Below are 13,353 nucleotides of genomic sequence, written 5' to 3' on the forward strand. Positions count from 1 at the left end.
AACAAACCACCAAAGATTTTGGTAAAAGATTTATGAATTTGTTATGGTTTTATTTGGCATTGCTAAGGCTAAAGCTACCGATGGTACATTCACTAATTCGTGTACTCTCAGAAGGTACATTAGGCCAAGCTATCCTCTGGCCTAGTTTTATTAGCAATGTGTACTAATGCTTTGGGTTGGGTGGTGCAAAATGAGCTGTGAACAAAGGTAAAATCAATAGGATTAAGCTACTTGATGATTCTCAAATGGTACTAAATTTATTTATTGATGACACTAACATATTGTGAAAAATGATGAGACATCAATTAGAAACGTTTGAAACTGCTTGAATACCTTATGTATGGCCTTTGGCTCATAACAAAACATGTATGAGGAGTCTAATCAAGCTTCCACCCCCTTTCTTGGTTGATCGATCAAGGCTACAAAATCACCACCACTACCATAACAACAACAGTCAACAACCCAAACCACCACAAACAACAACAACCACGCAAAAAAAACACAAAACAAAACAAAACAAAAAACAAAAAACAAAAAAACTTGTTTTTTGGTACGATTTCGTATGGTGCGGTACGGTACGAACCGTATAGTACGAACCAGTTCGTACTACGTACGAGTGCAACTATGACTTAATCTTTGTCTCCTGCCCATACAGGAGAAATTATATATCCATTCTTGCAGAAGTAACTGGTCCAAATCACATGGCACAACAATTTCTATCCTTTATCTAGAATAGAATCTCCCAACGCCTCAGATGTTAGGGTCCACGGAGGTCTTCAGTTCCGTCTGGACTTTGGTAAGGGGTGTCCAAAGCTCCACCTGACCCGCAAGCTGTCTTAAGAGTGAAATATTATTCCCGTGGTTTGGTCTTTTTACCACTCAACCTTCGGCCCATGAATCGAGCAGTGCTCTTCTCGAGTTTATCCACGGTGCGATCATGGAGGTAATCCACCCATGCAAAATATCCTTCCTTAATTAATACAGTTAAGAATCAAGCACAATCAAGGCAGTCAACCCTAATATCATTTTCCAGGAAAACATTCATTTATCCTCATGGCAATTTGTCATCACAAACTCCTACCATGAATTTACCATAAATCACAAGCACTTGGAATAATCATCCAAACGACAATCCAACAAGCTGTTGAATGTGAAAGTATTTAAGATGTTGTTTGATCAACCAATAAAACCAATTGTATTTTTCCAAACAATGCAAGAATAGATGCGATAACATTTTCATCGCATATCTGCTCTCCCCCTTGGGATCAAAGAGCGATTCTATGTAAAATTTACTTAACACTTCCTTCTTTCGGCTAAGGCATATGCTAAGGTTTCAAACACTGTACAAGGCGTAAGTCCTATCATTTCAATGCGAGATAATCAATCTGGCAAGAATTTTTATACCTCTTCTCTAAGTGACATTTATCTTTTAGCCTTTCCCTAACGCAATACTATGCAAAACTTTTAACTTGACCTTATCTTCCTTTCTCCCAAGGCAAGGAATACGAGACAAATTTGTAACAATGCAAAACTATCTTTCAATGTAAAATAATTCTCGAATTATTGTGCAAGTTGTAATCACTCATGGTTTGGCAACACAAGGTAAACTCTTTAACCATTATTTAATGCGAATCCTTCATAGGATGGATGCAAGACTTTTAATGCAAGATCATTTCATGTACCATCGATGTATGTTTTATATAATCTTTCCCATGCATGTACCGTCTATGTGCATAACCCTCAAGATAACCTTGCGAACCTTAAACATTATTGTCCTGAGTAAAGACTAATCGAAGACTTATCAATGCTTAATACTTTATTAGAGAGAACGAAGAACTTGGACCTGTGTGGCTAGAGGTGGGGTGTTGCTCGTAGTTCCATCAGCTCTTGTCACACCTACCGTAGTTGGATTGACAGTGATGCCCTCACCCAAAGCTTCGTTGCTGGTTGTGGGATTTCCATCCACATGCAACATTCTTCGCTTGGGAGCCATCGTCTGCAAAGTAGATTCGAGAGATAAAGAATGAGGAATGAATATGAGATGGGAGAGCGCAAGAAAAGATGGCTTAGTCGAAGAGTGAGATAGGGGAAATTAAGCTAACTCTCCCTTGCAGTCTCTATCTCTCTTTTTTTTTCGTAAAAGGTAATTGTATTAATTACGAAAAAAAGGTACAAGTTTACATGATTACAAGATACACGAGGGCCCTAAGCCAACATGTGTAAAATCCCAGTACTAGGCCACGAAAAAGTTACACAAGTGATGGCAAAGACGTAGAGGAAATTGCCATATGCCAGGGAAGCAAGTCCTCCCGAGGGAGCAAGTCCGAGTGCCGAATGAGATCTATCTGCCAATGCAAGAGACCTTTAAGCCGAGCAATGTGTCTCGGTACATTAGAGGCCGAATCAAAAAGAAAGGCATTCCGAGTGGTCCAAATGTGCCAGCATCCCCAGTATCTGAAAAAGTGGAATAAGATCTTCATATGCAACTGTGGCGGCGTGGGGTATTTTGGGCGCACAAAAACCCAATCGAAAGGGGTTAGTGAGGACCCCGCCACTGCGCGCCAAACCTGTGACAAGAGCGACCAGATATTCTTGGCGAGCAGGCAAGAAATAAATCGATGTCGGGCCGATTCCACAGTAGTGGCACAGAAGAAACAATTGCCGTTTGAGATTCGACGCGTGGAAAGGGTCGAGGCAGCCTCTGTCTCTCTCTCTCTCTCTCTCTCTCTCTCTCTCTCTCTCTCTCTCTCTCTCTCTCTCTCTCTCTCTCTCTCTCTCTCTCTCTCTCTCTCTCTCTCTCTCTCTCTCTCTCTCTCTCTCTCTCTCTCTCTCTCTCTCTCTCTGTGTGGATGCTGAAGGTGTGACGGGTGTGAGCTGAAGGTGTGACGGGCGTGAGCTGAAGGTGTGACGAGATGCTGGTGTGACGACGGGATGCTGGTGTGACGACGGGATGCTGGCGTGACGGAGGGAGTCTACGTCGTATCTCTCTCTCTCTCTGGCGTGACGAGATGCTGGCGTGAGCGACGGGATGCTGGCGTGAAGAGTCGTGTCTAGCGTGACGGACGTGTCTGGCGTGATGGACGTACCTAGTGTGATGCTGGCGTGACGAGGCGTACCTGGTGTGATGGACGTGTCTGGCGTGAGCGACGGGATGCTGGCGTGACGGACGTGTTTGGCGCGAGTGATAAGAGCTGACGTGACTGTCATGTCTCTGTCTTACAAGAGGCGGCAGTCTAGTGGGAGCAACGGTAGTGACAATAGTCTGGCGGGACTGTCGTGAGGGCTGACCCGAAGGAGCTGCTCTGCAAGGTCACGTCTCTACACAGGGAGACAACCACTGTCCTGCAGGACACGAATGTACTTAGAATGACATGAATGCTGGCTTGTCTGCTGTGTCCTGGGTGAATGTACTGTGGCAGCAGTGACGAATGCAGACACTCTCAGATTGCACTTACTCTCTCAGACTGACATAAATGCAGGCACTGTGAATGTACTGTGGCAGCAGTGACGAATGCAGACACTCTCTCAGACTGACATGAATGCAAACTGACATGAATGCAGACACTGTGAATGTATCGTGGCAGCAGTGACGTATGCATACACTCTCCCAGATTGCAGACACTCTCTTAGACTGACATGAATGCAGACGCTGTGAATGCACTGAGATTGCAGATGTACTCAGACTGATGTGAACCTTGCATGCTGTGTGGACTGGAAACCTGCGTGATCTCAGACTGACGCACATTAACATCTCATGCTACAGTCATATCTTATGATGCAGTCACATTGACAGTCTATGATATACTGTCTCTAGTTCATGCTAGAGTGATAGTTTATGTCACTGGTTTACTACTCTACCCAGACTGTAAACAGTTTTATGCTATAGCGCATACTATAATTACGATGGAAGAAACTGACAATGAAGGAATCACAAAACCAACCATGGAGACAATGTTTCATACACCGCCAAAGAACACGAGATACAAAACCTATGGGCGTAAAACCCGAGATTGGAATGTCTCTCCAGGGTCGAGTAGATATGGGAAGACATCCCGCAAAATTAATGAAACACTATATGAGGAGATGTTGACCATACTCCGTGCTGAAATACGTACCATGAGGAAGGAAATGGAAAAGGACATACAAGAGCAGGTTCGAGCTGAAATGATGGAAGAACTAAAAAAGGAGATGCAACAAACTTTGGATGCACGCATGGCAGAGAAAGACTCATTGATCTCTAATCTACAAGAAGAACTAGACGAATGCAAAAAGAAACTGGACACACAAAAGGAACCACAAACCACACCGGAACTACAAAAAGAAATGGATGTTTTAAAAAAGGACATGCACACCTATGCAAGTGTGGTGGAAGGCACCCAAAAGAAAATGGAGAATGTTGAGAATACCGTCAAAGAAAATGCAGAATGGATAGATGTGGCAAAAAAGAACAAAGGAACGCATGGCAACAAAGTGGAAGTCATGAATGCCACCTTGGAAGAAGAGGCAAAAAGGCGGGTACGCGCACTCCACGTAAGAGTGGTTGGACTAGACGAGAAAAGCTCCCCAATTGAAGATGCTACAACTCTTGCCACCAAAATTGGAGCTACAAATGTACCCATCATTGGGGCTTGGCGAGTCGGGAAGGCTGACACAAAAACAAAGTCCTCATCTTGAAGTTTGGAGACCTGGAAAAGAAGAGAGCCTTCCTCTCTAAGAGGATCGCTCTCAAAGGAGAAAAGATCTACCTAGATGAAGACCTCACCCCAGCCCAGTTAGCCCACAGGAGGGAAAATATGCCACGTGTTCTAGAGGCACGGAAAGCAGGTAAATGGGCTGTATACAGAGATGGAAGAGTCATCATCACAGAGAAAAGGACGGCATGACGGTGCGCGGCCTATGAGACCCTGAAGTTCACACTATGGAATTGCAATGGCTCCCTTAAGACAGATGTAGGTTATTTTGAGGATACTTTCAAAGGTATAGACATTGCTATGTATACTGAGACACATCAATGTAAAGACAGCCGTTTACCTGATGTATATGGATATAGATGGGAAAGTGTATATCGCCCTCAGCCTAGACGGCCTGGAGGGACGAGGGGATCAGGAGGTGTGGCAATTCTATTTAGAGAAGAGCTCCGAGATACAGTCCAAGTGGTACATAGAGATGTAGAGGCAAGATACATGTGGATCAGGTTACGTACAAGCAGAACTCGCGACATGTATATTGCCATATGCTATTTTCCCCCTGCATACTCTAAGTTTTCCCCTAAAGAGGCATCCCCGTATACACCACTATATGAGGACATAATGGGATACATGAGAATTGGGGATGTTCTACTAGCAGGAGACTTTAATGCACGCACAGGAAACAACCAATCTGCTTTCTTTGACACTAGTGATGAGATGTTCAGAGATATTGCATTAGATGAAGTGGGATTAGTTAGATCAGCCCAAGATAGAGAGATAACAGAATATGGAACACACCTACTGGCACTGGGAAGTGCACATGGTTTGGCCATCCTTAACGGGCTACCACAGTGGCCAAGATCTAATGGCTTCACATGTTGGAATAACAAGAAGGGGTCAAGCACAGTGGACTATTTGATTGGATCACCCAACTTGCTACCTGACATAAAAAGTTTTGAAATCTCAGACAGACCAATTGGATTAGTAGCAGACCATGCTATTCTAGCCTTCACAATGCAATATGGGCATATACATGAAGCACAGTCACATATACCAAAATTACCACGCTATGATTTTGTGGAAGCGACCTCACACATATACAGCATTACTGTGCGAGATGCATTGAGGGAGCTAGACACACAGGCCTCTCTGGATGAGTTTACAGGACAGTTGGCCGAGATAATACACACTTCAGCAGCATACGCTTTCCCACACACTACACCGTCAGATAAACCTCCACGAGGTAATGCTCCACAGAATGGCTGGTATGATGATGAGTGCAGAGAGACACGAGCACGTTTTCAGCGAGAGCTGGCACTTGGTATATGCACCCATAAGCATGCTCGAACACTCTTCAGACGGTTGGTACGCAAAAAGAAGCAGGAATACCTGAGCAGACTAGAAACAGAAATGTATTCCATGTTCTTGGGGCAGGACAGCAAGAGAGCATGGAAAAAGATGCATGAGAGCCAGCCACCCCTACAAATTACTAGACCGGATGATTGGCATGGATATGCTTGCACACTCTATGATATCCCTGGCCAAGAGCCTATGCCACTCCCCTCAACCTCAAGACCAGCAAATTGCAGATTTTTCACAGAAAAAAAAGTGAGGAATGCCATATGGAAGCTGAAAAATGGAAGAGCCCAAGACCATGAGGGTTTAGTGGCTGAACACTTCACGCATGCCTGTGATATTCTGGCACCAACGCTGGCTCACATCTTTAATAGGACAGTTTGTGAGGGATTTCCAACCTGTTGGTCAGACCATATTATTGTGCCGCTCTTTAAGAGTGGAGACCCCGTGCTACCTAGTAACTACCGAACTATCATGATTGGACACATGCTGGCCAAGATATATGGCTCTATCGTGGAACAAGCGTTGAGTGAATGGGCCGAGATGCATGGCCTGAGGTCAAAAGGCCAGGCTGGCTTCAGGAGGGGATATACAACTCTAGACCATATCTTTACGTTGAGGGCAATCATTGAAGAAGGCAAGGCATTCAAGAAAAAGATCTATTGCTGTTTTGTGGACTTTCGCAAGGCCTTTGACACAGTGCCACGTGCTAGACTCATGAAAAGAATGCAAAACATTGATGTGCCCGTAGAGATACAGTGGAGTATCTATGCCCTATATGAGACAGTGACAGGCAGAGTACGAACACCTGAGGGCATCTCAGATACAGTCAATAGCACCATTGGGGTGAAACAAGGCTGTCCACTTTCACCGACACTTTTTGGGCTGTATATAGATGAAATTTCAGAATATGTGGATAGGACGGGTGGGGCCGGAGCCAGCCTAGCTGGAGTGCTGATACCATTACTGCTTTATGCCGATGATATTGTACTTATATCTGACTCACCTGAGGGACTAAATAGACACTTGGATGCATTATCAGCTTTTTGCAGAGATAGAGATCTTAAGGTGAACCTTGGGAAAACTAAAGTTATGGTATTTAACACTTCAGCTGCTTGGGTGACAAGAGCTGAGCACCAGTTTACTTTTGACGGAGAGCCAGTGGAGATGGTTAGGCAGTATGTTTATTTGGGGGTCACATTGAAGGGACCACAGTTCTCTTGGAGAGAGACATCAGAGGCTCGTTTAGCAAAAGCATATGCAGCCTTAGGGGCATTGGAGAGGCAATGTGCTCACATACAATTTCATGAGCCGCGCACCAAACTGTGGCTTTTTTGACACCTTGGTTACACCCACACTCCTATCTGGGGCAGCTATTTGGGGTCCGAGTCTGTTTCACACGAGGAGACAGCCTTTGGGAGACCAGGATGGACCAGAGAAGGAATACTATGATGGATGGGAGCATATGGAAAGACCACTGGTCATGATGATCTCACGCATGATACGAGCGAAGAGCTCGACCCCACATGAGATTATCAGAGCTGAGTTGGGGGCATCACCCATGGTGGCTGAGGCCTTGGTTCAGGCAGTGACTTTCATACATAGACTATGGAAGCTCCCCCAAGATAGATACCCACGGCTAGCCTTGGCCTCTTCTAGACAACTAGCAGCAGACGGTGACAGACACTGTTGGTATGCTCAGATGAGTACATGGATGCGTCTACATGGTCTGCAGATTGACAGACTACCCCCCTTTGACTATAGCCTGGATTGCCCTACACTTGACCTAAGCCGATCAGAGCTAAACCATGTGATCAGAGCAGACATACTGAAGTTAGATACAGAGAAGACCTGGATCCGACCCCCCTCGCCCCATGGCACGAGGATGGCACACTACCAGACCCACTTCCTCCAGGTATCTGAGGATGGTTTCATCACCCGACCCAATTACATGGACACACAGCTGCCTCATGGACTACGCACAGTTATTGGTCAAATCCACACCTCATCCCACCACCTGAGGATTGAGACAGGCAGATGGGAGGGTATACAGACAGAAGAACGCATATGCCCACTATGCGACAGAGAGCCAGAGACAGAGAAACACTACATCTGCCGATGCACTGTATATTACGACATACGAGGTAGATACCACTGTCTGTTTCGAGAGGGTTTTGGACCCCTGAGACGGATCATGCAGTATGAGGATCAGAGATGCTTGGGATTTTTCCTCTTGGAGCTCCAGAGGCGCAGAGCAACAATTCTACGGAGTAGGAGGCCCCCACAGCTCGGCTCACATAGACAGAGAGCAGTCACTGACTTTTTCATGGATACACGACAGAGTATGGCAGATACCACTACTACTGCCACACAGCCTACAGGAGTACATCATCATTGGACCTCATCTTCCGTAGGTGTCCCTTTGGATAGAGCAGTGGCACTTAGCCGGTCTAGGCGCCCACGTCCACCCGGACGAAGGCCTAGACATCCACACCACAGACAAATTAAAGCCATCATTGAGCGCCACAGGAGACAGATGCCAAGACGCCTCAGCTATGCAGAGATACACCTCCCTAGAGAACAGACATATCATTGATGGAGAGTTTTCCTTTCTCTACTCTCACTTTCAGATCACTGACATGTTTCCCTTTTATGGGACACTATTTCATTTCCTTTTCAGTCTTATAGGCATGTTTTTCATCTTTTTTCTCGTTCTAGATGAGAAACACACCATCATTGTATGTACTGCTTTGGTCTCATAGGCCACATTGGCCTTTTAGAGACGTTAATATACTCTCTCTCTCTCTCTCTCTCTCTCTCTCTCTCTCTCTCTCTCTCTCTTTGTGAGCCTCTCGGGGTCTCATTTTGCTTCCTTGTGTCTCTCTAACTGCTCCCCATGCCTCATATTTATAGCTAACAAGAGAAGAAGGGTTGTGGTTGAGAAGAATAGCTCTTCGTGGAGGTGATCTTGGAAAAATCAGGGATCTAATGCTCAAATCATAAATCTGATGGTTCCATTGACTCCGAAAGGGAGGTAAAACCCTAAGATACTTGATAAGAAATCTTTTAGATCACTCTTTCTTTTGCTTCTTGTTCACTGCCTGTAGACTGCAATTACGGCACGCGCGATTTCGTAAATCTCTCTTTTTTTTGTATTAAATCTCCGAAACTAGCTTAAAAATCACTTGCTTTTTTTTTTACATGACATCTAGTTCTAGAAACTTCCATATCTTTTTAGGATATTTTCAATAAGTAATATCTAAAATATCTAAAATATGCTAGTTTTGCCCAAAAATCCAATAGTTTTGGACCATCCATACTATACATATTAACACTAGTGATTAATATGGCTCATAACTCTCATTCACGTTGTAACTTCTGTGAAGGGTGGTCACAGTCCTTGTCGATCCGAGAAAAATGTCGAATTACGACTCTCTGTTTTTTTTATAAAATATTTTTAATTAAATAAAAATTGTTAGTCATTAATGTTAGTTAGTTTTACCTTAGTTAGTCTTTAGTTAGTAATCTTACTAATTTATTAATTGACTAACTAACTTTCAAACTAACCAACTAATTTTTAATTGCGTGGAAATATTACACTCTCATGCCGCTGTCCTATCCTACTCCCTCATTGATGTGTCCATCTGACACCCATGCAGAGACACTGTCAACTGCATGCAGCTTGCTTTTCAGCATTCCATTTAGGTTGTGGTTCTTCTCTTGTCTGGTTCTCTCTTTCTATCTCATTGCGTTCAACTTCAGCATATGTGCTTACAATAAGAGCAAGTGGATTCCATGGATTCAAAGTGCAGGAGTACAGAGGATTGCAAACGGATTGGATCACAGCACGAGGAGCAAGCACAGGGAATTAGTGCAAATCGGAATAATGCAATCCAAACCTGCTTTTCTCACAACAAAAGTCTTCTTAGCTGATTGAGTTCACTGGTGTAGCTTCTTCAAGATCAACGACACAGTTTTTGAGGTAAACACTGCTGTGTTTTGTAGCAAGCTTGTCCAGCTGTGTTTTTACTTGTCCCAGCTTATTCTTTGCATCAGCCAACTTTCTTCACTGAGATCCTTATTTGAAGGTCATTTGCAGCTAGATACAGCTGCAACTTGCTATAGTTTGTTGCTTCTTTGGCAGAATTTTCTCAATTGTTTTGCATTTTACTGCAGATACTTGGCCATGCAACCATGGCAGAATTCCCACTAATACTCATGATCAAGCTCACTGATGGCAACTAGACTTTTCAGAAGGTGTTGGTAAAAGCCCACCTGAAGATGCATCAGCACCACGAACTGATTAAGGGCTAGGAGCCAGCACCCCAGAATCACAGTGCGCTCAGGAGTAGGACTTGGAAAAATCAGGCAGACCTAGCTGCTCTTATTGTTGTCATTTCAGAGAAGGCATTTGCATCTGCACATAAACACAAAACTAATTCCTTACTCTAAACTTATCTTGAGACTATGTCAGTACAAACAACCTTCATTGTTTTCAATCAGAGGGTCAGTTTTCAATACAAACAACCTTTGTTGTTTTCAATCTCTGGGAGAGCGGTCAATTTAATGACACTTTTGGTAATAATTGAGTTTTGGAGCTGTAATAAGGAGCTAATCAGTTTATAATGCATTTTTTAGCTCGACAGCAAGGTCGTTCACTTTGTGTAAACTATGCCCTTACGCCCAAGATTCTACAGCATCAAGAGGGTGAAGTGGGTCTATAAGACCAAATACCTGACTGATGGCACCTTGGATAAGCTCAAAGGTAGGCACAACCTTCCTTATTTTTAATTCAAGGATAAGTTGTTGGATATGAAGATTGATGAACCTAACAATGAAAAACTTCAGAAGTAAAGTGGAATCCTGGCACTTAACAGAGATTCCGATTTTCACTATTCCTATGGAGACTAGCTGTCCTACCAGGTTTATTTAGTCACTGCCTATTACAGAGGACAATTGAGTGGTGGACAGTAGTGTTACCTGCCACAACTGCACACATAGTCATTGATTTCATCAGATTAGTTCTACACACCAGAAGATCGAGTTTGGAGATATTTATAATCTACTTGAAGAGGGTGGCATTCCAGTGGACTCGTTTGATGGTTTGTGCATGCACATTCAGGATGTCCTTTACATTCCTAAACTCGCAAAGAATCTTATTTCAATTCATCAACATACAAACCCTGGGAAGCATTGTACTCCAATGGGTACTCAATCTAGACATTTGGTTAGGGGAGATCACTGCCAGAGCACAGGAAGGGGTTCTTCACAGACTCACTTCATGCATCTCATCGGATGACATCAGTTCACAAGTTTCCTACAATGTATGTTAGGTGTGCCCATCAGCCATCAATCATGTTTATGTATGCCAGTCTACCATCAGTGTACTTTATTCGTGGTTATGTACCTGACAATGCTAATAGTTTCTTTGGATGTTGGTTGTGTTATCATCTTTCCAGCTGGCAAAGAAAGATTTCCAAAAGCGCTTGATTTTTATTGGATGCTTTTCGGTTGAAGGAAGGTTATAGAGCAAGTTGGCAGGCGTACTAGCCTGTTGCCAACAAGCTCAGCAAGAGGATATGTCTCATTGGCCAGTAGAACTTGAGCACTCAAGCTCCATCTTCCATAGCCTCAAAGGTTTCTGGGCATCAGCAAGCCAAGGAGATTCATTATCTTCTTTTGCACCTATAGGAGGCATAGCCTTTTCTGTGTGCTATTGGAATCCCCTGCTAGATTTACACTCTCCTGCGTTGCTCTCTTCCCCACGTCACCCCTTTAGCTTTAGCCATGCTATTACGGGGCCATTGTGTTCTCTTGTATAATGATCACACACCCAACCAAACGGCGCCCCCCCCCACCTCCCCCGGGAAAAAAAAAAGGAAAAGAAAAGAACTCTCTGGACAAGGCCTTCTTCAATGGCAAGTCAGTTTTGAACTCAAACCCTCGAACGGTCCAAGCTGCGGATGTCACCATGGCTATTTGACGACAAGGCCAACCCGGCTTGCCAAGTGAATGTCTAAATTGGCATATGGTAGGGCAACCAACATAGGTCATGAAAGAAAGAAGATCTAAGTGTAACAGACGAAAAATGTAAATAAACATGAAACGACAAGGTCAGTTGCACTGATTTGAAACATGAAGATTGATTGGATGATTTTACGCTATACATGTCTATAAGCCATTGCTTATCAAGAACACCTCCGAAGATGAGAGCCACTGATAAAAATGGCCTTGGCATTAGGTTAGAACACACCTCTTTGTCTGCTAGCATATCTTCGACCATTCGATGCAACTGCAAATGCTTCCCTTTGACAAACTCAGTTTCTGTCTCATTCTGTTTCAATCTTGAGAGAATCGCTGCGAACCCGTGATCGGAAGAAGCCCTGTCTTTCCTTAGCCTCTGCCTTTTCTCAACAAGGTCTTGAGACGCCCTTCTGTAATTAGGAGGGATAATCATTGGATGCATTCTCTCTCTCTCTCTCTCTCTCTCTCTCTCTCTCTCTCTCTCTCCGCGTGTGTGCGTGTGCGCACGAGCGCGTGCAAGCGCACGTGCGTGCTGGTAAGGTATGGGAGAGAGCAGTGAGCATACATGAGAGAGCGACGCTCTTTAAAGAGCTGCTCGTGTCGAGTGTAGATATCGACACCCTCCTGGGTCTGCATGGCGACGACGAAGCAAATTTGAAGGCAGTTGGTATAGAGGCTCGAATAATATTTATATCGATCTCCAAAATGTGAGCCACAATAACTTTTAGATCCGTTCCAACTTCCCACTATAATTCTCACATTCTCAACAACACCATCATTATGAGCTTCCCCAAGCTAGGTGGGTTTGGTCAACCACCTCTCCTTATTATTGTTTATTTGCCGGCACTATTCCTGCTTATTTTAGGCCTTATTTTCCGATTGTCGGATACACGGCAGGAAAAACGGTTAGTTATTGTAGAACCTTGAGGACTCAAGTCCCTCTATCCTCAGTGAATAGTATAGGGGCAAAAGGCACAAAATATCCGGTTTGTAAGAGTTAGTTAGGAAATAGTATCTATTCCAAACAAGGAAAAGAAAAGTGGATCTCAATAAGCAACCTTTTTCTATTCAAAAGCTTGCTTATTGAGAAAAAGTCATATGTCGAAGTCATAGATAGCCCCTTCCTAACCACAAACTCCCACCTCACTAATGCAATGCTTCCCTCACAAGGGGCTCATAATGTTGAACACTATAGGGAAAATTTAATAAAAAAGAGCCCCTTTCCCAACTTGGAAAAATGTCAGAAACCTCTTGTGTAATTAGCTCAAAATAAGAGTTTGAAAAA

The 13,353-nt window shown here is 43.8% G+C and overlaps 1 protein-coding gene across 1 annotated transcript in view; it reads right to left on the reverse strand.

Annotated features, from left to right (window-relative positions):
• The window catches only part of LOC148039109 (uncharacterized), a 64,355-nt gene extending 51,641 nt beyond the window's left edge, over nt 1-12,714 (reverse strand). The window contains exons 1-2 of the mRNA XM_087674995.1: nt 12,634-12,714; nt 12,298-12,478 (exon numbers count right to left, since the gene is read on the reverse strand). Coding sequence (XP_087531121.1) covers nt 12,298-12,478; nt 12,634-12,704 — 252 coding nt within the window. The 5' untranslated portion in view covers nt 12,705-12,714. The remainder of the gene's footprint in view (nt 1-12,297; nt 12,479-12,633) is intronic.
• Nucleotides 12,715-13,353: the final 639 nt, after the last annotated feature.

This window comes from Lygodium microphyllum, chromosome 3, assembly GCF_053477565.2.
Source record: "Lygodium microphyllum isolate KBCC chromosome 3, Lygodium_microphyllum_v1.1.10, whole genome shotgun sequence".
Classification (NCBI taxonomy): Eukaryota; Viridiplantae; Streptophyta; class Polypodiopsida; order Schizaeales; family Lygodiaceae; genus Lygodium; species Lygodium microphyllum.